Source organism: Callorhinchus milii, unplaced genomic scaffold, assembly GCF_018977255.1.
Source record: "Callorhinchus milii isolate IMCB2004 unplaced genomic scaffold, IMCB_Cmil_1.0 Scaffold4, whole genome shotgun sequence".
Lineage (NCBI taxonomy): Eukaryota > Metazoa > Chordata > Chondrichthyes > Chimaeriformes > Callorhinchidae > Callorhinchus > Callorhinchus milii.
Genome location: NW_024704745.1, coordinates 11,021,989 through 11,045,260, shown reverse-complemented (window position 1 = coordinate 11,045,260; position 23,272 = coordinate 11,021,989). Strand labels below are relative to the sequence as shown.

General features: G+C 40.2%; 1 protein-coding gene across 4 annotated transcripts in view; it reads left to right on the top strand.

Moving 5' to 3' along the window:
* LOC103180146 (myelin protein zero-like protein 1) overlaps nucleotides 1-15,324 on the top strand; it is a 28,800-nt gene extending 13,476 nt beyond the window's left edge. For 3 of the 4 annotated variants that reach the window (XM_007895814.2, XM_007895816.2, XM_007895817.2), the window contains exons 4-6: nucleotides 284-416; nucleotides 7,336-7,435; nucleotides 13,129-15,324. In XM_007895814.2, coding sequence (XP_007894005.1) covers nucleotides 284-416; nucleotides 7,336-7,435; nucleotides 13,129-13,230 — 335 coding nt within the window. In that variant the 3' untranslated portion in view covers nucleotides 13,231-15,324. The remainder of the gene's footprint in view (nucleotides 1-283; nucleotides 417-7,335; nucleotides 7,436-13,128) is intronic. The other variant, XM_007895815.2, reaches the window with a different exon arrangement.
* Nucleotides 15,325-23,272: the final 7,948 nt, after the last annotated feature.

The window sequence follows — 23,272 nt, the reverse complement described above, 5'->3', positions numbered from 1 at the left end:
TAGGGCCATTCTGTTGACTGAATTGTGTAGTATTTATACTATTTGTTCTCTGGTTACTTTTTAATTTCTCTGCATTTTATTTCAAAAATGCATTTTGATGTTAGTTTTTTGCATGGCTTATTGTAGTAAGCACGGTATTTGTTCATAGTAAGTTCAATTTTGACCTTCATGACTTAAGTTTTTTAAAGTCCAATGTCTTAATATCAATTGGTATGGGTGTCACAAAGAATAGGTATTTAAATTACTTCAAGTGCCATTAATTTTTAATTTTTTTTTCTTCTAGGCTCCCTCCCTTATAACATGACTGGAATCATTGTTGGTGCCGTCATTGCAGGAATTATCATTATTGTCCTTATTGGTATCGTTGTGTACTGTGTCAAGAAAAAGAAAGGGGACAAAAGAAATGGCTACATGGGGTAAAGAAAGACTTTTACTATCAATTTATTACTAATAGTTGGTCATTTACCAGTAAATCTGGTACTACTTGAAGTTCCAGGTCATTCATGAGGTCAAGCTTAAAAAGGTTTTCGTCTTTTCCCCTGTCCCTTTCAAAAAAAACAAATGTGAATATTGTGTGAAATTTAACCCTTCTACTTATTTTACTCTCTGCAGGCTTCGTTCAAATGTTCACAGATATTTGATATATAATTTAGATGAGCTAGTTTTGTGTTTTATTTTAATGTGTATGTATTTATTATATATCATGTATATAAAATATTTATTTTTAGTAACTGACAAAAACAATTGAACCAATTATTTGACCACAGTAATATTGGAGAAATGAAACAGGTTGTGTCCAGTGAAATGTGATTGAGTAAACCTTCACAGCAGCCAACAGAAAACGCCTGACATTTTCCAATGAATGAGCAGAAGCATTAGCCATATTTAAGAGATGGGCATGCGATAGAATTAACTTGGACGTGTTGATTTATCTGGAAGATGATGTTGCTGGCATTTCTTAACTTGCTAACTGAAATAGCACCCTTTAAATATTTGATCATGGTGGGACACCCAGCTGTTTCCTGCCTTCTCAAACCACTTCCCTTTAATTAGGATTCTGGTTAAATGAACATATACAGAGAACCAAAGGTTTGTGGATATACCTTTGACTAAATCATGAATATGTTAACATTTTTCTTTCTGAAACGTCTCAAAATGTTAACCTTGAATTGAATCAATTTCTGTTTTCATTCTGGAATTATGAACTCATTCCATTGTTTGTTTAGAGCTGAAACTTTCTTTGGTCGTCATCTCCAGTTTCCCAGAAGTCAATTTAGAGCCAAAAGCAACTTGTGGCATCGTTTATGTTGTGAGGAAATGTTTGGTATTTAATATTTTAGGATTCATTTTATTCTAACTCTGATTTTGGTTAATTTAAATTTTAAAATCATGTTAGGTTATTTTTAATTCAAACTCAGATCAGGGTTGCTGAACATGGGGTGCACTTACTTGAAGTCACACATTTATTTTTAATTAGCAGATGTACAAAACAGACACATAATATGTGATCTGCTGTTATTTTGTTCTATTTGGATGCAAGTACTAAGCATTCTCTTTGAATTGAATGTCAAATTTGTTTATAAATTTTTTGTGACCAGGATATGCAGTGCTTTTAAATGTAGTTATTTTCTAGTTTTGAAAGGTTTTTTTTTTGGCTTGTGTATGCATGAGACCCATAAATGTCGTCTTTGGTCACATTGAACTGCACGAGATGTGTTGCATTCTAAAAAAGAAGGAAACCTTTGGCTGTCAAGCGCAGTGTTATTTCAGTATTTCAAACAAAGCATGCATGTTTTAAAGGCAATATTTTGTCTACCAAAGGTTTTTACATTGACCCGCATGTTTTTTTATCCTATTTTCTACCAATAATTTGTTTTTTCCAACATTTTGGGGTTTAGTAAATATTTCAACCTTTTTTAACAAAAGAACTTTGCACAGAATGGCCTTCAAATTAATTAACATTTATTTGTAGGCCTTTTTTTCCAAGGTCAACCAGGGTCTGATTGATAACTTAGTCACATCGGACACTAATGCATTCTTTTATTGTTGCCTCTGAACTCATCTCTCTCTATCTGTAAGCTTTGCAATCTTTATTTGGAAGTGAAGAAATGTTGCAGGTCTTGTTTATGCAATCTAAAGTTCAATAGCAGATCCACTATCTTCTTCCTGACCTGAGAAGATAGGATACTGTTTCATAGGTACCAGAAACCCTCTGCTTTTACCAACCAGGGCTTAATTAAATATGAGGGTTATGGCTCAGTACCTTGGCACGTGATGCAGTTACTCAGTTTAGCCATCAAAACTGGAAGAAACGTTCGAGAGAGAGAAGCTGATGTCAGTCATGGTAAAGATGCTATAGGTTTCCTCGGTGCCCTGGGTTTTGAATTGAAAGAATTAGCCACTGTTCTGCTTCGGATTCATATCCTGTGATCTCAGCTGGAAAGTGGGAGCGTATGCCCATTGGGTAATGGCGAAGTCAGGTTCTGCTGTGTTGTGATGCCTTCCAAGGTCAAATAGTTTGCTGATACGTAAGGTCTTGGCTGACTTGAAGAATAACTACTTGTTCACTTTCTGGTACTTTCTTAGAATAAATACCCTTTATTTCCCCTCTTTTCTGGTATATTGCCAGTGTGTCTGAACATGGTTTAAGCATTTGGGCAGGGGCTCGAGGTGGAGCTTAATCCTGCCTTGTAGAATCTCGATATTTACAATTGACAGTAGCTATACAGAATAATGATCAGTGTTTGCATGAACACTGTTTCCTCCTTTTTCCTCTTTCTTCCCCTCCCCCCCACTGCCAGGCTCAGGTTCAATTGGGCTAATTCATTTTGCACCGCAGCTGCCTTGCTGCTTCTGTTACAGTATTGGATAACTCAACAGACACAAAGCATCAAACCTGGGTCCACATCCTCATTTGTATAGTTTAGTTCTCCACCAGTTGGTACATTGAGCCATTGAGGAGCACTTCTATTTTACTATTTTACATTACAATTGTGGAATAGGTAAAATATCAAAGGTGGTTCCCTGTTTGTTTTTAAGTGATCTTTTTTAAAGTTCCTAGCTTGTAGCATTCAATGGGTTCTTTTAGATTACTTCTGCTCCTGGCATCTGGGGAAAGTGAAATTAGTAAGAACCTGGTTAGTATTGCATCCTAACACAAGTAATAAATACAGTATTGGTGCTGAAAAATTACAGGATTTTGTGGCTTGTTCAATCATAAGGTTTATGTCAGTTGCATCTTTGTACTTTCTGCCACATAAATCAGTTAATCTGTTCAAATAGAATGAGCAAAATCTTAGATAGGTCTTCCATTAGTATTTGATTGAAGAGTCAGTCTGCAGGTGTAGGTGTGATAAAATCACTGCTTACACAAAGCAGTAAAGAAGCATTTAAAGTTCACAATATGAACTATTTTCATGCATGGATGAGAGAAATTTAAGGACTTCGCACTGCAATAAAGATTGCTTTTAATTCAATTAATTGCAATGGCATGCCAGTTTTCAGCTTAGCTACTAATACTCATTGCTATATTTGCATTTTTGTCCTAATTGGTCAAGCACAAGTAACCAAGTGTTTGTCAGTGTTTGTCCTTAATCATATTAATTTAGACAATGGATACTACTGTGACAATCCATGCCTTTTAAAAAGCAATGGATTATCACATACTGATAACAACATTTGATCTAATTTCATGAGGCTTTTATTTTTCTCCTGCTATCATGGTTATATGTACATCATAATTATTGTTGTGTGATGATGGATGTAGTATATTATATGGGGAATATGGCTCTCTTTGGTTGATAAGTACAATTTATAAATACAAAAACAATAAATTGCATTCATATAGCGCCTTTCACCTCGGGAGGATGCCCCAAAGCACTGATCGTTATCTTTGCATTTGATATAGCGCCTTTCATGCCATCGAGACGTCTCAAAGTGCTTCACAGGATATACTGGCACAAAATACATAGTCAATCCACTTTACAATATATTCTGTGAAGCACTTTCAGACATCTCAACAATATGATAAAGTGCTAAATCAAATGCAGAGGTTATTATTATGTTTTATGTCTGTTTCAGCAGAACATTGGCTGGCGACTGATTTGTTTTATTTTCCTTGAATGATTATTACTCAGTGTTGCAAATGTGGCTAAAGGAAAGTTATATAAGGTCTTGACCACTAACTTTGGTTCTATCATGGCTCCAACCAGTTAAAAAAAGAAACCAGAGATTGGGTCGGCCAGTTTTTGGCTAGATTTAAGCATTATCGTGGGTTTTTCTGGTACAGATATAGTTGGCAAACTTTAGACTTAATTATCTGCTGTGTTCCAAGATTTAGGAAGTCTCTGTACTTTTGTCCTGGAATCTTAGTGTTAACTATGATTCAGCCCTGTTCAGAAGTTTTGCATATTTCTTTTCCTTTTACCATTTCTCATCTCCATGCAATTCAGTGGGAATGAAAGGAGCTGATGCTGAATACCAGTAAGTGGTAGCCATATTCAGCAAAATAAAGATTACAAATTCTTTTATCTTGCAATTGGAATAAAAAAAACTTGGAGGTGCTTTGGGGGGAAGAGGGGAGGAGGCAAGGAAAAATCCATATGGTAGTATTGCAATGAAATTTGAGTGAGGAAATTGAATGGTTGAAAGCCATGATACAAGCATTGTGGCCAGAGATTTGAGTAGGAATCCCGTTGTTGGATGAAATGCATACTCTGGCTTTGCTTAAGCGAATGAACGAGTATTGCCATTTAATTGATGGAAGCCTCTTTCACAAGAACACTAAGGTGCTCTTTGGCATGTATTGACAGGTGGGTGAGCTAGTTATCTGGGGCGATGGGGAGGAAAGAGATGCTAACGTAGAAACTAATATAAACCGAAGTCTGGGCAGAACATGTGTTCCATAGTCATCTGTGAAGTGATTTACCTATTTGATTTAGCTTGGTTCCAGCAGGAGGAGTTTTGCCTCTATACAAAGAGTATGATACTGGACTTCAACAGTCACAAGCCACAGAGCAACATTATGGCAATGAAGCATCACTTTCTGTTTGTTTTCAGTAGTTTGCATTACAGTTGCAGGTTTTTACACCATTATTAGCCTGGATTATACAGCTGTAGTTTGAAAGCTAATCAAAAAAAAAGAGAAATCTCAACAATCTGGAACTAAATATATTCTTACTCTTAAATCTTGATTAAGATTTAGTTTCTTTAATTTCAAAATCTGAAAATTCCTTTTAACATATTTCAGCCATGGCTAGTTACAAATGTTAGTTGATTTGTAAATCACTTGATCTAATTTTTGAGTCTCAAATAAGTTCAACAGAGACTAAGCAAACTGGTGTAAAAGCTTGTGATGTATGGTTGGTCTCTGTATGAGACTAATTTAGCACTGAGTTATTGTACCGTATAAAATGTATTTTACCCCCAGTTTTCCAAGTATCCTATTCTGTGTCAGAATATACAGATATCTTATCACATAATGTTTATCAATCTGACATCTGATTGGTTTCGAGCAAGATGTTGCATCCCCTTGTTTCCCACTACTGTGACACAACGTAGCCAATTTTTTCCCGCAAATATTTAACTGGAGGGGGAACTACATTTTTAAACGTATTTCTACAAATGACTGATCGGGGCTGAATTGGAAGTGCAGGAGTTTGATTTTGACTTTTGGAGGGGCTGAGTGCTGAGTGATTTTTCCATTTTGAAGGCACTATCTCTATCTTAACATCAACTTTGAACTCCATACACTTTAATTCACTCGTCAGTTGAATTAGGTAGTTAGCATGGATTTGCAAAATACGTTTGTTTGGTGTTCATTTTTTCCCAGGGTAGAGTTTATACCTCTTCAGTGATTGCATTCCACTATCAACTCACTTGATTTCAAATCTGACTTGTGCCTAGGTTCATTTAGGAACCAGTGACCACAATATTTTTGTTTGGAAATTTAACCACATCTTAAAATCCCTGACTCTTAAGATCAGAGCAAACTTCTATAAATTAGAACAATGAAGTAGGAGTGACAGTAAAACAGCTGAAATGTTTTTCAGACTTATTCACTAGCAAAGGTAATATTAAGTAGTCACCCCACCACAAAATTGCAATTGAGCACTATTTTTATAAAAGAACTTCTCAAGAGCGCTTAACAATGGGAACGATTATTGCTAAGCAAGTATGGGAGAGAATTGTGACTGAAGGCACATTCACACAGAGTGTGGGTTTTTGAAAGCAGATATGTCAGTAGCAAAGAGAAGTAGATTTGAAAAGGGATCTGCTAAGAATTTCTATATTATACCACAAAATACTTAACTTTTAACTTACCCAAACATATTAAGTTCCTGGGCCAGGTGGTGTTTTTTTCTTTGTGAGTAAATCGCAAGTCTCCAATCGCACTTGGAGACCAGTACGGAAATTGGTCAGATAATGGTAATCATCACAGATTGTTTAGCACTGATCCAGATTCTGAATTACTGGTAGCAGTCAATGTAGTATCTATATTTTAAAAGGAAGACAAAACCGATCATTTCAGGCCCATTAGCTTCACATCAATAAAGTGTAAAACAATAACGTCTGGTATAGTAACAATTTAAAATGATAAGCATGGATTTTGAAAGGAAAGATCATACCTGACAAATGTTTCACTTGAGGATGTCACATATAAATTAGATAGTGATATTTCCTTTATTATGACATATTTAGACTTTCAGAAAGCTTTTAACAAAGTTCCACACAAAAGACTTCTGATGTCATGAAACATAACTATTCTGTAGTTAAGGAAGTTTTAAATATTCATATATTTCATAGATTATTTTTCACCATAAATTGCACAAATATGCGGTTTCCATTAATGAATTATTATCCTACAACCCTTGATATGCCTGACTCTGAGGAAGGTACAAACGTTTTGCAAATCCCTGATAATGTGTACTGTTGTAGGTTTGTTGCATGTATTACGTTTTTTTTGTAATGTTTTGAAAAACCCATTCTTGCACACAAACTTGTGAAAGTTACCCAGTGTGTAATTGTATTGTCTGGAAATCTTATTTGTCATTTTTTTTAAAAATCAGGAAAAGCAAACATGATTTATTTTAGTATACTAGAAGAGGTAATGTTTCACAAAGTGGGTTTTTCAAAGCTTAATTTGTTTGCAAGTCTGTGCTTTTAAGTACAAGGTATTTTTGTAGTGTGTGTGTGTGTCAGTGTGTATGTATTTCATTTACTTAGCAGCTCATACCATTTGCATTTGCTTTCCTTTTTCCACCCCCCAACATATGTTGCTGCATGCTGATGCTTGCTTTCTGCTACAATGTGCGCTGAAAAAATGGCTCTTGGCAGCTCCATAGAAATTGTCTCACCAACCGAAGAACCGCTGAAGATGTCAGCAGATACCTTCGAGTCAGACTCAGTGACTCGTGTTTCTGTTGGCCCACGCCAGGTATGATTTATATTTGCTTTTATTTATTTGGAATTCAGTTGGACAGAATATTTGTTTGGTTTATTAGCTCCTCCTCCATTTGCATCGCTTGGGAAGCCAGAAGAAATTATTTTGGTCAGCGCCCAAGAAAAAGGTCATCTGATAGAATTTTTAACACACATTTTACTTCATCTCTTTAGTTTGAAAGCATTCTCAGTCTACCTGCAGTTTACATATTTGTACACATTTGTACAGGAGTAATCCTTAAACTAATATTCAATTGACTATTTCGAATTGAAGTCCTTTTTTAAAAAAAGTAAAGTACAACATTTGTGTTTGCAAATGCCATTAAGTCAAATACTTTCTTTGTTCTGGTTGACTTGGCAGCATTGTCTTCTAGGTCAGGTTTTAGATTTGAACTCAGTCTTTTCAAGGAACAAAAACTAATTCCCATAAAGGGACTCTAACCCCAAATTTACAAACTCGGTGGAGAGAAAAGAAACAGCACGCTAGTTAAAGAGAAGTTTAACATGATTTAATATTCAATTTAGAAATGTTATTAGTGTGAAGCTTTTGACAGCACTGATTATAGAATAAATGCTTAGGTCTATTTCATGTGGACATCAGACAAACTAAAGAGAAAGTGTTCCATTCTTTGCGATTATTGTCTTCATTTATTCCGATATTTTAGGCAGCAAAACTAAATGCAAGTTCAGGAAATGTTCGGACTGGTTCCACACTCTTAACTTCTCCACGCATTACTGGAATAAAATCAAGTCACCTTTGGCCATTGGCCTTGAAGTTGTTTGTCTTGACATCAATAACAGGAAAAATCCTTTTCCATATCCTATGAAAATATCCTGTCTGATTATCTTATGAGTTCTTTTTATTTATAGCCCCAGCCTATGGGCTAATGCCATCCACCTGACCGCTCCCTCCCGGTCCCCGCGTGCGCATTATGGCTGCCGCTCTGACCCGAGCCCCCTCACCCCCTCCCTCCCTCCCCCCTCCTCTCTCCCCCCAAACCCTCCCCCCCTCTGCATCTCTCCCACTCTGTCCTCTCTCTCCGTCCCCCTCGCCTTCTATCCCCACTTGACCCTCCCACAACTTCCCTCTATTCCAGCCTAGGAATCCTCCGCCGGGCTCACCGTGGCACTCGGCGTTGGCTGTCCAGCAGCAGCCACACCGACTGCCCCATTCTCCACCACACTCGCCACAGACACAGACCCGGGGAGCCAACCTCTCCTCCCTCATCCCCATTCCCCCCACCCTGCCTCACAACCTGGACCCCCCTCCCTCCCCATACATCCTTCTGTCAACCGCTCCCTCCACATCAGACTACAAAACGAATGCTCCCTCTGTAACAAGGCCCTGGTCATCAACGATCTCATCCTTGATGAGAGAGTTGACATTATGGCCTTAACGGAAACCTGGCTCATGCCAGGCGACACCTTCCCCCTCACGGAGGCCACACCACCCGGCTACACCTCCCACCGCATCCCTCGCCCCAACCACCGTGGCGGTGGTGTAGCCCTTATCTCAAGGACACCACTTGCCCTATCCCCCTACTCCTCTGGCTCTTTCCCCTCTTTTGAGCACCTCACTCTCTCCCACCCCTCCTTCCTCTCACTCAAAATCCTCCTCCTCTACCGGCCCCCTAAAACCTCTCCCACCTTCATCTCCGATATTTCTACCCTATTTCTACGACTCCTACCCATCCTCCCCTACACACCTTCGAACCCGTTTCCCCACCCTCTGTCACCAAACTCATCCTGTCCCTGAAACCCACCACCTGCTCCCTTGACCCCATCCCCACTCCACTCCTTATCTCTCAGCTCCACCTCCTTGCCCCACATATCACAGACATCGTCAACCTGTCCCTCTCCTCTGGCTCTGTTCCCATTCCCCTAAAAACTGCCACCATCACTCCCACTTTGAAAAAACCCTCCCTTGATGCGTCGCAGCCATCAAGTTACCGGCCATCTCCAACCTCCCCTTCCTGTCCAAGGTCCTTGAAAGAGTTGTCGCCTCCCAGCTGCGCTCTTTCCTCTCCACCCATGCATTATTCGAACCCCTTTAGTCGGGTTTCCGTGCTGCCCATAGCACAGAAACTGCCCTGGTCAAGGTCACCAATGACATCCTGACCATCTGCGACCAGGGCTCCCTCTGCCTCCTCGACCTATCGGCAGCATTCAATACGGTCGACCACGCTATCCTCCTCCACCGCTTGTCCTCCCACCTCAACCTTCAACAACAACAACAACAAGATTCCATTTATAGAGCGCCTTTCACGTCGGGAGGACGTCCCAAGGCCCTGTCCTTGAGTGGTTTAGGTCGTATCTCTCCCACCGTCTTCATTTTGTTTCCACAAATGGCTTTTCCTCCAGCCCCCGCATTGTCTCGTGTGGTATCCCTCAGGGCTCTGTCCTCGGTCCCCTCCTCTTCATCCTCTACATGCTCCCCCATGGTGACATCATCTGCAAACATGGGGTTAACTTCCACATGTATGCGGATGACACCCAACTCTACCTTTCCTCCTCTACCCTCAACTCCACGACCACCGATGTCCTGACAGCCTGCCTGTCTGACATTGAGTCCTGGACGAGAGACAACTTTCTTCAGCTCAACGTGCGCAAAACTGAGGCCCTCCTGATTGGCTCACGTCAGCGCCTCCGCACCTCAGGCGCTGACAGCATCAGCATCCAAGGCTGCACTCTCCACCTCTCAAAGCCAGTCAGGAACCTCTGCGTTCTGTTCGACCCTGAGCTGTCCTTTCTTCCTCATATCCGCGCCACAACTGGCACCGCCTTCCATCACCTCCGAAACATCGCCAGACTACGGCACTACCTCACCCCTCACGATGCTGAAACTCTGGTCCACGCCTTTATCACCTCAAGGCTGGACTACGGGATCTCTCTCTTCGCCGGCCTTCCCGGCACCTCCCTCCACAAGCTGCAGGTCATTCAGAACTCTGCAGCTCGTGTACTGTCCCACACTAGGCTTCACGACCACATCACTCCCACCCTCGCTCGCCTCCACTGGCTCCCCATCCCCCAGAGGATCGAATTCAAGATCCTCTTCCTCACCTACAAGGCCATTCACGGCCTTGCTCCCTCCTACCTCTCCGAGCTACTATCCCCCTACTTAACTGCCCGTACCCTCCGTTCCTCTGGCTCCGGTCTGCTCCACATCCCCTGCCCCAACCGCCCTACCATCGGTGGCCGGGCCTTCAGCCTCTCAGCCCCTAGGCTCTGGAACTCCATCCCCCAGTGCCTTTGCCTTGCTTCCTCCCTTTCCTCCTTCAAGGCCGGTCTCAAGACCTTTCTCTTTGACCGTGCTTTCAGCTCCCCTCTCGACTCTCTACCCACTCCTCGCTCCCTCCCCTCCCTCCCCTCACCCTGACCATTTCCCCCCTGCTCGGGTCCTGACCCAACTGTCTAGCGCCTTGGGACGTCCTCCCGACGTGAAAGGTGCTCTATAAATGAAATGTTGTTGTATTTCCTGGAGGAACCAAACGTGCATCACACTGACCTGATGGAACTCCGCTCCAACTTGGTCTTAAGAATTTTTTTGTTTGTTTGGTCAGCCAGTGTTTGACACCTGCAGAAACCCATCACCATGCTTTAGAGTATCCAAACCAAACTGAGAATTCCATGCATTCCACCTATACATGGAAATCCCAGAGATAGATTGTTGGAATTGTTGGAGGGATACACCCTGCTTACCTAATTCCAGAAAGTATTAGCCGCAGGTAGGCATCAGCCAAGGTTTGTGGACCCCAGTGTGTTTTGGGGGTACTTCTGGAGTTCAACCAGCTAAAACCACATAGTTTGCCATTGATATCACTATCGGGCAAGCTTTTCTGCTGCTTGTCCTGCTAGGACCACCCTATCCTTTACGGCTTTGGCTTGCAGGATTAACGGGAGCTGAGTGGGATTCCCTGGCCTCAGTGACTGGTCATAATACTTGAGAAACTTTTTCCCAGTACAGATGTTTATGTGTCCAGAGTATAATTTCCAGGCTCAGCTCTTGGATTTTTTTTTAAATTAGTGAGATGGCATTTACTATCTTTGAGTGCAGCTCCATTGTTTTTCTAAATGCTGCACCAGAAAAAAACACATTTTCAAATTTCTAAAAAAAAAACACCTAGCCGTGGCCTTCACCATTTTGTTTATATGTATTAAGAAGATCTGCTGAACCAAATTTGTCGAAACGACTCAACATCGGGCACCGCTTTTTTTAATAAGCGGCCTTGTTGTGTCATGATAGATTTCTCATCAAATTCTAATGTAACATTGAACTAATCTTTTTTTTCATTAGGGAAAAGATTGAGAAGAAACATGATTCTGGTCTTTTAACATTGAGAATTGTAGATAAGATGTTAATAGACCATTTAACTTGGAAGTGTGAGTGCAGACCTGGAGTACACAGTTACAATAATTGAGACCAGAGATCTAAAATACTATCTTCCCACAGGGTAGGGAATGTGTGGAACAGACTCTCACTATTACATAGAACCATAGAAATTTACAAGATAAATAGCCAGTTAGCAATGCTGATCTCAGGATACATTTAGATCAAGGAAGTCAAGAATTGGAAAGTACACAATTGATCATCTGCTTGTGTGACCTTGGAAAGTAGTTGGTCGAATTTGAATAATTGAGACGTACATACGGAAGGAAAGTTGTTTTTTCTCTCTCTGAGGACGCATTGAAGAATACAGTGCATACTTATGATTCATTATTAAGATTTTTGCTTGCTCTTTACTTCATTAAAAAAGAACCCGTTGGAAGCAATCAAATGAAGCCACTTTCTCTTCAGGCTCACACATGAATAATGGCAGGTTCTACCAGGTACCAGAGGACAATCGGTGCTTGTGGTACCCATCCAGTAGAAAAGGAATCGAATGCCTTGGGGAGAGGATAAATGTGAAGGATACATTTTTGGGAGTAATGTAATCCTTTTGGGGTCCATTATGCTCGTACTCTGAACCAACGCGTTGATACTTGACTAGTGAAAGCCTTTTCTAGGAATCAAATCCACCTGTACCACACATAAAAATCAACTCTCTGCGTACAACACTCTGACCACATGAAACCACCACTGACGTAAATTTGCACACTTTGGGACAACTTGTTAAATGGATCACCGATAGCTCTATTGTTAAAGTGCTGTTGATGAAAATACGAACTGTATACTGTATTTGCAATAATTTTCCTCCAATCTTCTTTCTTCCACTCCCCAAATTAAAAGTATCCTCACACTAGGGTATGATCCCATTGTTAGGTGGTCTTCATGTGTAAGATCAAACTGTGATGCCCACCAACAGATTACGCAATTATGGGGGGGCATTAAAAATCAGCCTAATTCTCTCCTCACTGATATCCTTGCATGGGCTTTTCAGCAGGAGTCACTGTTGGCACTGGGGAACAGGATTTCCAGCTGACTCTTACCTCCACTCTCCTTGCAGCTCTAGACACTGAAGCCAATTATCGTGCTGTGTGTTAACACTGCCCTGAGTGAGATTGGCTAATTAACAGAGACTGGAATCAAACCTGGGTCCTCGCTTTTCTCTATTATTTAATTTTCACACTTTCGGTGTCTTAACCAACCAAACCACCAATGAAGGCCCTAAAATTGATATTAAGACTGGTAGTTGAACAACAAAGAGTCATTGAAACCTTTGAATAACTGTTTCCTTTTCTTAACTTTAGGGCCCGATAATTTATGCAGAACTTGACCACTCTGGAGGAAAACAGTCAAAGAAGATCTATAAGTCTGAGCGTGTGGTTTATGCTGACATTCAGAAATCCTGATATAAAAGGACCACATATTTGTAACATCAAGGAGCAATTGATCCCCTGGAAAAAGAAACCTTACACAAATTCAAGTAGAGATAATCTGGTGATAATGTGAGCCCATGTTTTTAACCATGTTTGTAATCATGAGATATTACGAAATGAGATTACTATTAAGAAAATGTATTCAATTTGGTATTTAATGTACTTTTTAAAATATTGGCTAGATACATCCCTGCCATTTCTGTCTTAATGTTGTCATACATGGTAATTATTTTTATTTTTATTATGAGCTACAACCTTGTTTTTAATATGACTGCTATTTACCAACTTTATGAAAAAGTCCCTTCACAACAGAAGGACTGCGAGTTTGATGATGCTCTTTCTAAAAACCAAATTCATAAAGCTCCTTGATGTCTGCATCAAGATTATTGACATTGTATGTTGTCTGCTGCTGCTGCAAAAAAAGTGTAAGCCCTTATGTTACTGATACTTATGTTACTGCAAGAATATCAGTAAAGTACTCACTGGTATATCCATTGGTATCTCCGCTATCTATAGTGGCGGAAATTGAGTACCATAACTGTAGGACCTGCACGTTTTTAATCGTGAAATATTAACTTTGACACTGCCATGTTGATGAAACAAAACTGCTATCCATTTTGGTTTGCATTTGTCTTGTATGATCGATCCACTGTTTTACAGTTCACTGAGACAAAGAATGTTATAACATTGTATATTTTTCAAAACAGGATAAAATGCTACATAGAAACATTGGGATCTTTGTGGTGGTAATAACATTGTGCTTTATTTTGAGGTTGCATTGCAATTTAAAACTGTGCCTTTAGAGAGATTGTATTCATCATATTGGATTTGTAGCAGGATTTAATGTATACAGCAAAAAGCATGAACTTCATTTAATTTATTACTTGCTCTTACCATTAAATTTAAATACATTTAATCAAACAATTTCATTTAAAACATGAAATTTGGAAGATTTTACTGCCGGGCATATGTGATGTATATATTTTAACTGTCCACGCTATTTTTCAATGCTCTGAGTTTGGATAATTAAGGGAATGTTTTACATTTGATGTACAGCATATGGGTTTAGAGCCTTGTAGGTTTTAGATGGTGGGCTTTTAGCTAGTAAATTTGTAGTTGTTCAATCATTTTTTTATAAAATTGTCAGTGAAATTCAAAGCCGTCAATCAGGGCACATTCACACCATCTGTTTTCAGGTAAACGGACTGCCCTTAAACATAAGGTACCGTAAAATCGATTGTATTTAACGTTGTGTATTTGAGGACCAGGGTATCTTCTAAGTAAGATCATTCAAATGTGATTTTTTTTCTTCAACGAGCATCAAACATTTCCAACTTTTATTGACTCATAGTAGAAATGTACCCTTATGCGCAATGCAAATGGCATTTAAGGGAGCAAGATAAATCAATTATCTTGATTGATTTACTGTTGAAACAAGCTGGTTGATGTATTCAGCTATCATTCTGCTGCTGATTTCTTGGTGAGGCCCAGCAAGTGAACATTGTTAACTTAAATAAGCCTTGCGACGAGATCAGTTTGACACTACTTGCATGGACCAACAAAAGTACAAATATGTAGCAAGAAAGGTCTAGGATGGAGTTCACTTTTGTTGGAACTCAGTGTACTAAATGATTTCACGTCTGATTGTTCCAGTGCAATGTAAGATGCTTTATTTGGTCTTGTTTGTGATAGGTTTCACGTTTGATTAATACAGGACTAAAACTGGACAGCAAAAAGCAATTGTCGCTGATTACTCTTTTTGCATCAGGTGTTTATTATATTGCACAAATACAGCCTTTAGAATTATTTTCCTCCAGTATAATTTCAGGGGCTTCTTAAGCCGCAATTGAAAACTGAAAGTATATAAATCCTACCTGCTTCACATTGCTATACTGCAATATTAGATTGCTGTAAGGCTCTTTATACTGTGAGTTCAGCTCACTCACTATGACTGTAAAGAAAACCACTATGACTAAAGAAATAAAGTTTGGGATGGTTTGATTACTGGAATATCAACCATAACACAAGATATATATGAGACATTTGAAATAAAAAAAACTAATCTTCCTTTTGCTTCTATTATTTTGTTTTTTTTTGTTCTAGCTACAGTACTTCTATCCCTAAAAGCTTTCACTTGCTTTGATCTAACACTGTATTTCGTAAGGCAAGAGTAATTCAAGTTTGTTATTCGTTGGGTGAAAAGCCAGACAGCAGATTTATCTATTTTTCCTTTTGTGTATTGCATGACTTGTTCTTAAATGAGATTTGCCAACCTCTGGTAACCCTTTTAACCAATGTCTTTCCCAAAAAGCTTAAGTGTATTTGTTTTAGTTTTACCAAATTATGCCAATGTAATTTATCAAACAGAATTTGCATAATTTGTTTCCTCAGTTTCAAGGTTAAGGTACTGCTACTATCTAATACATGTGCATTTTGCACCAGGTGCTGGGTCATTAAACGGATATTTACTATGAATAATGGCTCAATGGAGGTAGCAACAAACCTAATAATTGGTGCGATTACTCCCAACAGTTTTCATTTGTGGCTCGACAACCAATGTATAAAACATATGTAGACCTTTTTATATATCCATTGGATTAAAACATGTTGAACACGATAAGGGATATTAACTGAGGTTGGGCTTCCATACAAAATTTATATTGTATTTCATTTATGTACGTAGGTTTGCAATCTGATTCATATAGTGCAGCAGTAGGTCAGTAATGTCTCTTCTCACATTTAACTTCATTTTTGTCAGTCATTTCTGTTCAGCATATGGGTGTCCTGCACAGCTGTGAGGCCAGCACGGTGTCCTGTATAGCTGTGCAAACAACACTGTGTCTGTCCTGTGCAGCCATGCAGACAACACTGTGTCCTGTGCAGCCAGCAGGGTGGACACTACAGCGACATGGCTGTGTTTCAACAAGGAATGCGACATGGCTGTGTTTGGACTCGAGAGGGAGGAAGCCTGAAGAGACGAGATAACATACTAACAGATGGGCTGATATGTGAGCACCAATGAAGCAATCTGGAGAACTTTGGGCTTCCCTATACATGATCGACATCCAGTGGTCCAATACCTTCAGGTTTACCTTGAAAACGGCCAAAGAGTGTTTTTTTACAGAAGCGAATGTTCGGAAACGGTGGGCATGGTGTTCTGGGCAGCCGGGTGGACAGCACTTACCATTTAAATATTTAATTGAATATTATGATACAAAATTCTAAAGGTTCCTGTTTTTAGCAACCCAATGATTGCTTTATTCCACGACAGTAGATTCCTGTTTGAGTAATTATTTTTAACAGGAAACCTGAAGACCATTTTAAATTGAAGTAAACAAGTTAAGCAATTCCTTCTTTGCAATTAGTCTGCTAACAGTGTTTTGCTGTAGTAGTATTTTGTATTTTGTATCCCTGGGCATCAGTTAACTTGCCCAAAGTCTTAATATATACAGTATTTATTAAAACATTCACTCCAGTACATATTCAGGAAAGAAAGTTAATTTATTTCCTATCAAGTAGATAAATGCTTTCTTTTTTTTAATTTTTTTTCCCTCTGGCATACAATCATGATCTTGCATGAATTTGTTTAACAATTTAAACAAATTCATGCAAGATCATGATTCCATGCCAGGAAAATTTTCACTATATGATTTATATTGTAAAATCAATTCTGTGTAGCATTTAAATAGATTGCAATTCATTTGTTTGCAACTTGGGGAAGAACCTTGCACAGCAGTCTGCATTTCACTTATACACACAACATGTAATTGTGTAAAGAGAGAGTAAGCTAGTTCAGAAATATTGTGCCATTTTAATTGTTTTCGTTTATGTGCCTGCATAAATTCAAAATGTTTATGTTAAATAATTTTTTTCACAAGTCTGTAGTGTTTATTTTTGTAAAAATACATTGGGAATTAGAGTATTTCAGATGTTTGCTTTTGTCTTGAAAGTTATTAAAATACAATCCCCTTGAATAACAGGGTGGTTTGAGCGCTCTGAGACACTATCCTGCGTGGAGGTTGGTATATAAGTGCTAGTTATTGTTTTTGGTTTGGATTTCCAGAATTTTTATTAAGAGCATACAACCTGATTTTTATCTATTTTGCCTTTACTAAATCATACGATTCAAAATAAGCCACTATTTACATGAATAAATTGTAATATTAAAGACGGAACCATAAGTAGCATTCCATAAGTAATTCTGTAGACCTGCTGAGATTCAGTGAGAGATGTTAGCCACAGAACAAATTGTAAGATGTTGCCAGTAGTAGATTTATTTTGTTGATTCACCAGTTTGAATGACTGCCATAACTCTTAGTCAATGCCACTGCTGATTGCTTCCAGGGACTTCTGTTTTTATTTCAGATTTCCAACTTCTGCAGTATTTTGCCTTTTCACTAATAAAAGGTTAATCTTCTAAGAAGATTAATAGAAGGTAAATAGACCATAGTGGGATTTGCATGCTGTGATTAGTGTTTAAGAATTGTCTGTGCTTAAGCTCTGCCTGTGAAATGTAAAGAACTCAAAGCTTTTTGGAAACTCTTAAGTCAGTGAAGTCAGTGCCTAAAAGTAATTTTTTTTCTATAAACTCAATTTAAATTTAATCTTTGTAGGTGAGTAATTGCCACTCAAAGTAATTCAACATGGGAGGACAGGAATATTGTAGTGGATTATTTCAGTATCAGTTATAATGTAAACTTTGATCTTCTTTCTTCTAGACATGGCTCTCATTTCTTAGAATATCTGAGAAACTGAGGCATTAAAAATATTCAAAGCAATTCATACTGAGTTCTGTGTGACGATCTTGTAAATTGTGCAAATCTATCCATCTTAATTCTGTAGCGAAATGTTACTAATAGGATTGGAATTTAATCTAACAAAAATCAACTTAATATTTTCTTGTCTCTCTCTAATAAGTTTATTACACAAGGTTTTGAAGTTGAAAATCATAATGAGCACTTTGTAAATCAATCAGAACTGACATAATTTGACACATTGTTGTGACCTAACCTAACTTGTGAACAACGTGACGATGCATGATTTATTCCCACAGGCAATTTAAAATCAAACTGGATCTTTTGTAGGAAGAAAAGAAAGGGATTGTCTCTGAATGTTGTATTGTATAGAATAAGTTCTGAAGTCTTCTGGCTATTGCCATGACCTTGTCTTAACTAAAAAGACTCCCGCATCGAGGCAGCCACTGGCACAATGGTGCTGATAAATTGTCGAGAGATGGAATTGCTTGATTTCGACTGGAAAAGTTTAAATTGTGTGATTTGCTCATGTCAGAAGTACTTTACTTTTTTGTTGTATTGTCAAAGTCGATATTAAAAGTTCTTTCCTTTACAAAAAAAATCAGCATAGTCCTGTTTTTTTGTGTCTATATAGCACCTTCACACTATTTACAGTTATTTGGCCTCTTGTTTTATTTTGCTTTAACTTTATAATCTTACGACACTTTGTTTCTGGTGCTGTTTGTGTTATTTGATGGGTAACAATTTGGATTTAATACGATACATTTCTTGAAGAAGAATGCCTCAAGGTACTTTACAGACTAAGTGTGGGCCTGAGCAATGTGTGAGATAGGAGTATAGGACGGAGATGGTCAAAGAGAAATTTTTAAATGGGTTTTGAAAGGAGGGATGGAGATCGCCAGAGAATTCCAGAGAGGGAGCTGAAGTGGCTAAAATCTCACCATCTAATGGTGGGAACAGGACTGCAGGGATTTCAGCGACAAGCCTGGACAAGAGCATGAAGGTAAGTTATAATAATAACTCTTGCATTTGATATAGTGCCATATCACGTATTCAAGATATCTCAAAGCACTTCACAGAATATACTGTAAAGTGGATTGACTATATATTGTGGGAGAAATACGGCAGCCAATTGCACACCGCCATGTCACACAAACAAGTTGATCAAATTATTATTTTATTAGCATTTGTATTTATTACTAAGTTGCATTTGAAGGGCAGCAAGATTGGGCTCAGTGCACGATGAAGGATACAATTTTTCAACCTACATTCCTTGGTTCCCCATTTTGTTTGACAAGGTGAGGAGAATGCTGAGCAGGATCTCCTAACACAGGAGAGAGAAATGTGTAAAGGGTAGTCCTGCTTGTCTGACCTTCTACCCAATTAGTCCAAAGGTTAGATTGACGTCCAGAAGCAGGTTGCCGACTTACAAGCAAAGGTTTGAGGCCATGTGAACTTAACAGAGAAAACTGTCTTGCAATTAAGATTACCTTTTTTTGTAGAAAGAATTGCAAGCTTCTTACAATTAGGTATACCTGCTATTGTTTCCCTCTTTCCTCTGCCTCCCATCAATGACACTGGCACCTGGACCGAAGAAGTGATATATCTCAGTTTGCGCATTGGTCATGATTGAGACATAACAACAAAATTACATTTGTATAGCGCCTTTCATGTTAGATGTCCCAAGGTGCTGGACAGTCAGTGTTTCGGACCCGAGCTGGAGATTGGGATTGGGGAGAGTGGAGGGCAGGGTGGGATGGAGGGTGATCGAAAATATGGTTGAAAAGGAGGGTCTTGAGATGGGTCTTGAAGTTGGCTGTGGGATGGAGTTCCAGAGGGTAGGGGCAGAGTGGCTGAAGGCCCGTCTGCCAATGGTGGGGCGGGCAACGTGGGGGACGTGAAGCAGGCCAGAGCCCATTGAGAGGAGGGAGGGGGCAGGTTGCTAGAGGTTTAGGAGGTCGCAGAGGTAGGGGGGAGTGAGGCCATGGAGGGCTTTGAAGGTGAGGACCAGGATCTTGAACTGTATTCTCTGTGTGATGGGAAGCCAGTGGAGTCGGGCGAGAATGGGTTGATAGGGTCAAGGAGCCTGGTGCGGGAGAGGACACAGGCTGCAGAGTTCTGGATGATCTGCAACTATGGAGGGAGGAATTGGGAAGGCCAACAAGCAGTGAGTTTGCATAGTCAAGCTTGGATGTTATGAATGCGTTTATGAGGGTTTCGGTGGCCTGTGTTGTGAGACAGTGGCAGAGCCGGGCGATGTTGCGGAGGTGGGGGAAGGCAGAGCGGGTCATGGCACGGATGTGGGGTAGAAAAGATAGTTGAGGGTCAAACAAGATGCCAAGGTTCCGGACTGGCTTAGCAATGTGGAGTGTGCATCCTTGGATGGTGATGCTTTCAGCGCCTGATGTGTGGAGGCGCTGAAGGGAGCCAATCAAGAGGGCCTCGGTCTTGTTGATGTTCAACTGATATCAACCATATCCTTGACCATATCCTTGACTGTGTAATGTGGATTCATTATGTTTCCTTTGAACCAATATGCTGCCCAATTGTCCAGTGATCTACTAAAATAAAATTGCATTTCATGCAGTGTGTGAAAACGTAACCTTGGCACCGTTCACACTTCCTTCCTAAGGATATGAAGTATGTGTCTACAGCCTTCAGCATAACAGCAGCACAAGTTTCTCTGATAGCTGGTGAGGTTGTAGCAGATGAGGTAGTTTGTGGATGGGATCCAAACCTAATGTGATGCATACTTTTTATGCAGTAAGAGAAGTGATCATATCCTTAAGAATTGCTTAATTAATTGGGCCCCGACATCTGACTGTTCAGCGCTTTGGGACGTCCTCCCAACGTGAAAGGCGTTCTATAAATGTAATTTTGTTGTTGTTGTTATGCTGAAATAACTTTCTGGTCAAAACCAGTCCATCGTATTAATTTTGTTAAATCTACAGCCTAGTTGCATTGACTATTACTTCAAAGTGGAATGCGTTGCTGTTTCATATTGCACCACCTATTGGTTGAAAACTGATCCAACTTGTCAATTCTTTTGTACAATATTTGGGTGAATAGCCCAGATTTGTCAAGGTGCATGTAAATGCGGTGATGTTAACCCTTCATCTGCCAGCATGTAGAACTATGTGCAGACGCCTATCTATTGCTTATGAGAAAAGGGAGCTGCTAGAAGAATTTTCCCTAAATATTTATGAGTCCTAATTGAAATTAGCAGCTCTATCTCCTTTATACTGGAGATGTAAATGGCTCTAAATTGCTCCTGCAACAGATAGGAGTTATTTAAGCAATAGAGGAGAAGAAAGCACTTCCTTGCTGTTAAGCAAGATTGAGGCCTTCCTGATTGGCTTGTGCCAGTGCGTCCGCACCTCAGGCGCTGACAGGATCAGCCTCCACGGCTGCACACTCAACCTCACTAAGCCAGTCAGGAACTTGGGTATCTTGTTTGACCCTGAACTGTCCTTTCTCCCCTACATCCGCGCCTTGACCGGCTCTGCCTACTACCACCTCCGCAACATTGCCAGACTCTGCCACTGCCTCACCCCTCAGGTTGCCGAAACCCTCAGCCATGCATTCGTCACATCAAGGCTCGATTACGGGAACTCCCTCTTTATCGGCCTTCCCAACTCTTCCCTTCAAAATAATAATAATAATCCCTGCATTTGATATAGCGCTTTTCCCTTTTTTTTCTTCTAGACTTTTTCTTCTAGACGCCCCAAAGCGCTTCACAGAATATACTGTAAAGTGAATTGACTCTGTACTTGTGAGCGAACGCGGCAGCCAATTGCGCATAGCAGTGTCCCACAAACAGTCGTAGATTAAAAATGACCAATTTATTATTGTTTTGATTTTTTGGATGGATTATTATTAGGCGTGTGGAGTAAGGAAACTTGCCCAAAGTTTCGCCCTCTGCCTGGAATTGAACTCAGGTCTCTCACTTGCAAAGCGAGTGCTCTAACCACTGAGCTACAGGACTCCACAAAAGCTGCAGATCATCCAAAACTCTGCAGTTCACGTACTCTCACACACCAGGCTCCGTGACCCCATCACACCCACCCTCGTCTGATTCCACTGGCTCCCCATCCCCCAGAGGATCGAGTTCAAGATCCTTGCCCTCATCTGTAAGGCCATCCATGGCCTTGCCCCCTCCTACCTCTCTGACCTGCTGACTCCTTACCAACCTGCCTGCTCCCTCCATTCAGCGGGTTCCAGCCTGTTCCATGTCTCCCGGCCGACCCACCCTACCATCGGTGGCCGGGCTTTCAACTTCTCTGCCCCCACACTCTGGAACTCCATCCCACAGTCCCTTCATCTCACTTCCTCACATGCCTCCTTCAACAACAACAACAACAACAACAAAATTCCATTTATAGAGCGCTTTCACATCGGGAGGACGTCCCAAGGAGCTGGACAGTTGGGTCAGGACCCGAGCAGGGGGAAAATGGTCAGGGTGAGGGGAGGGAAGGGAGGGAGCGAGGAGGGCGTAGAGAGTCGAGAGGGGAGCTGAAGGCACGGTCAAAGAGGAAGGTCTTGAGACCGGCCTTGAAGGAGGAAAGGGAGGAAGCAAGGCAAAGGCACTGTGGGATGGAGTTCCAGAGCCTAGGGGCTGAGAGGCTGAAGGCCCAGCCACTGAAAGGTCTCAAGACCCTTCTCTTTGACTGTGCCTTTGGTCGCCCCCGCCCCACCTCTCTGCTTTCCCTCACCCCTACACCACCCCTCCACCATGCTCGGGCCTTGACGCCTGACTGTTCAGTGCTTTGGGACGTCCTCCTGATGTGAAAGGCGCTCTATATATGTAATTTTGTTGTTGTTAATCAAAACTCATTTCACTTTCTCCAAACCTTAGATCTATGGACATATTTATCTCCTTCAGTCTCCTCTTCCTCATACAATCTAGTTAGAATCTAACCTTGATGTTATGTGACAGTTTCTCTGCCACTCAAACATGTCGGGGAACTACACAACCTTGGCTCCTCACTTAAATTTGCAAAAAAAAACTTGATTTTCCCTATAGTAATTATACAAGTCCGAAAGATAACATAAAAGCTTAATTTGCATTAACCATAATATTGTTGTTATTCTAAGGTAATTGCTAGAGGAAATGAAATGGGTATTTAAGAGGTTGAGTTGACCATTAAAATATGTGTTGCTCCAGCTTTCTGTTGTACAGTAAACCTCACATAAGTCGTATCAGTTGGGGCCATAGATTTAATATGACTTATGCAAAGTATGAATTATGTCAAACTTATGTC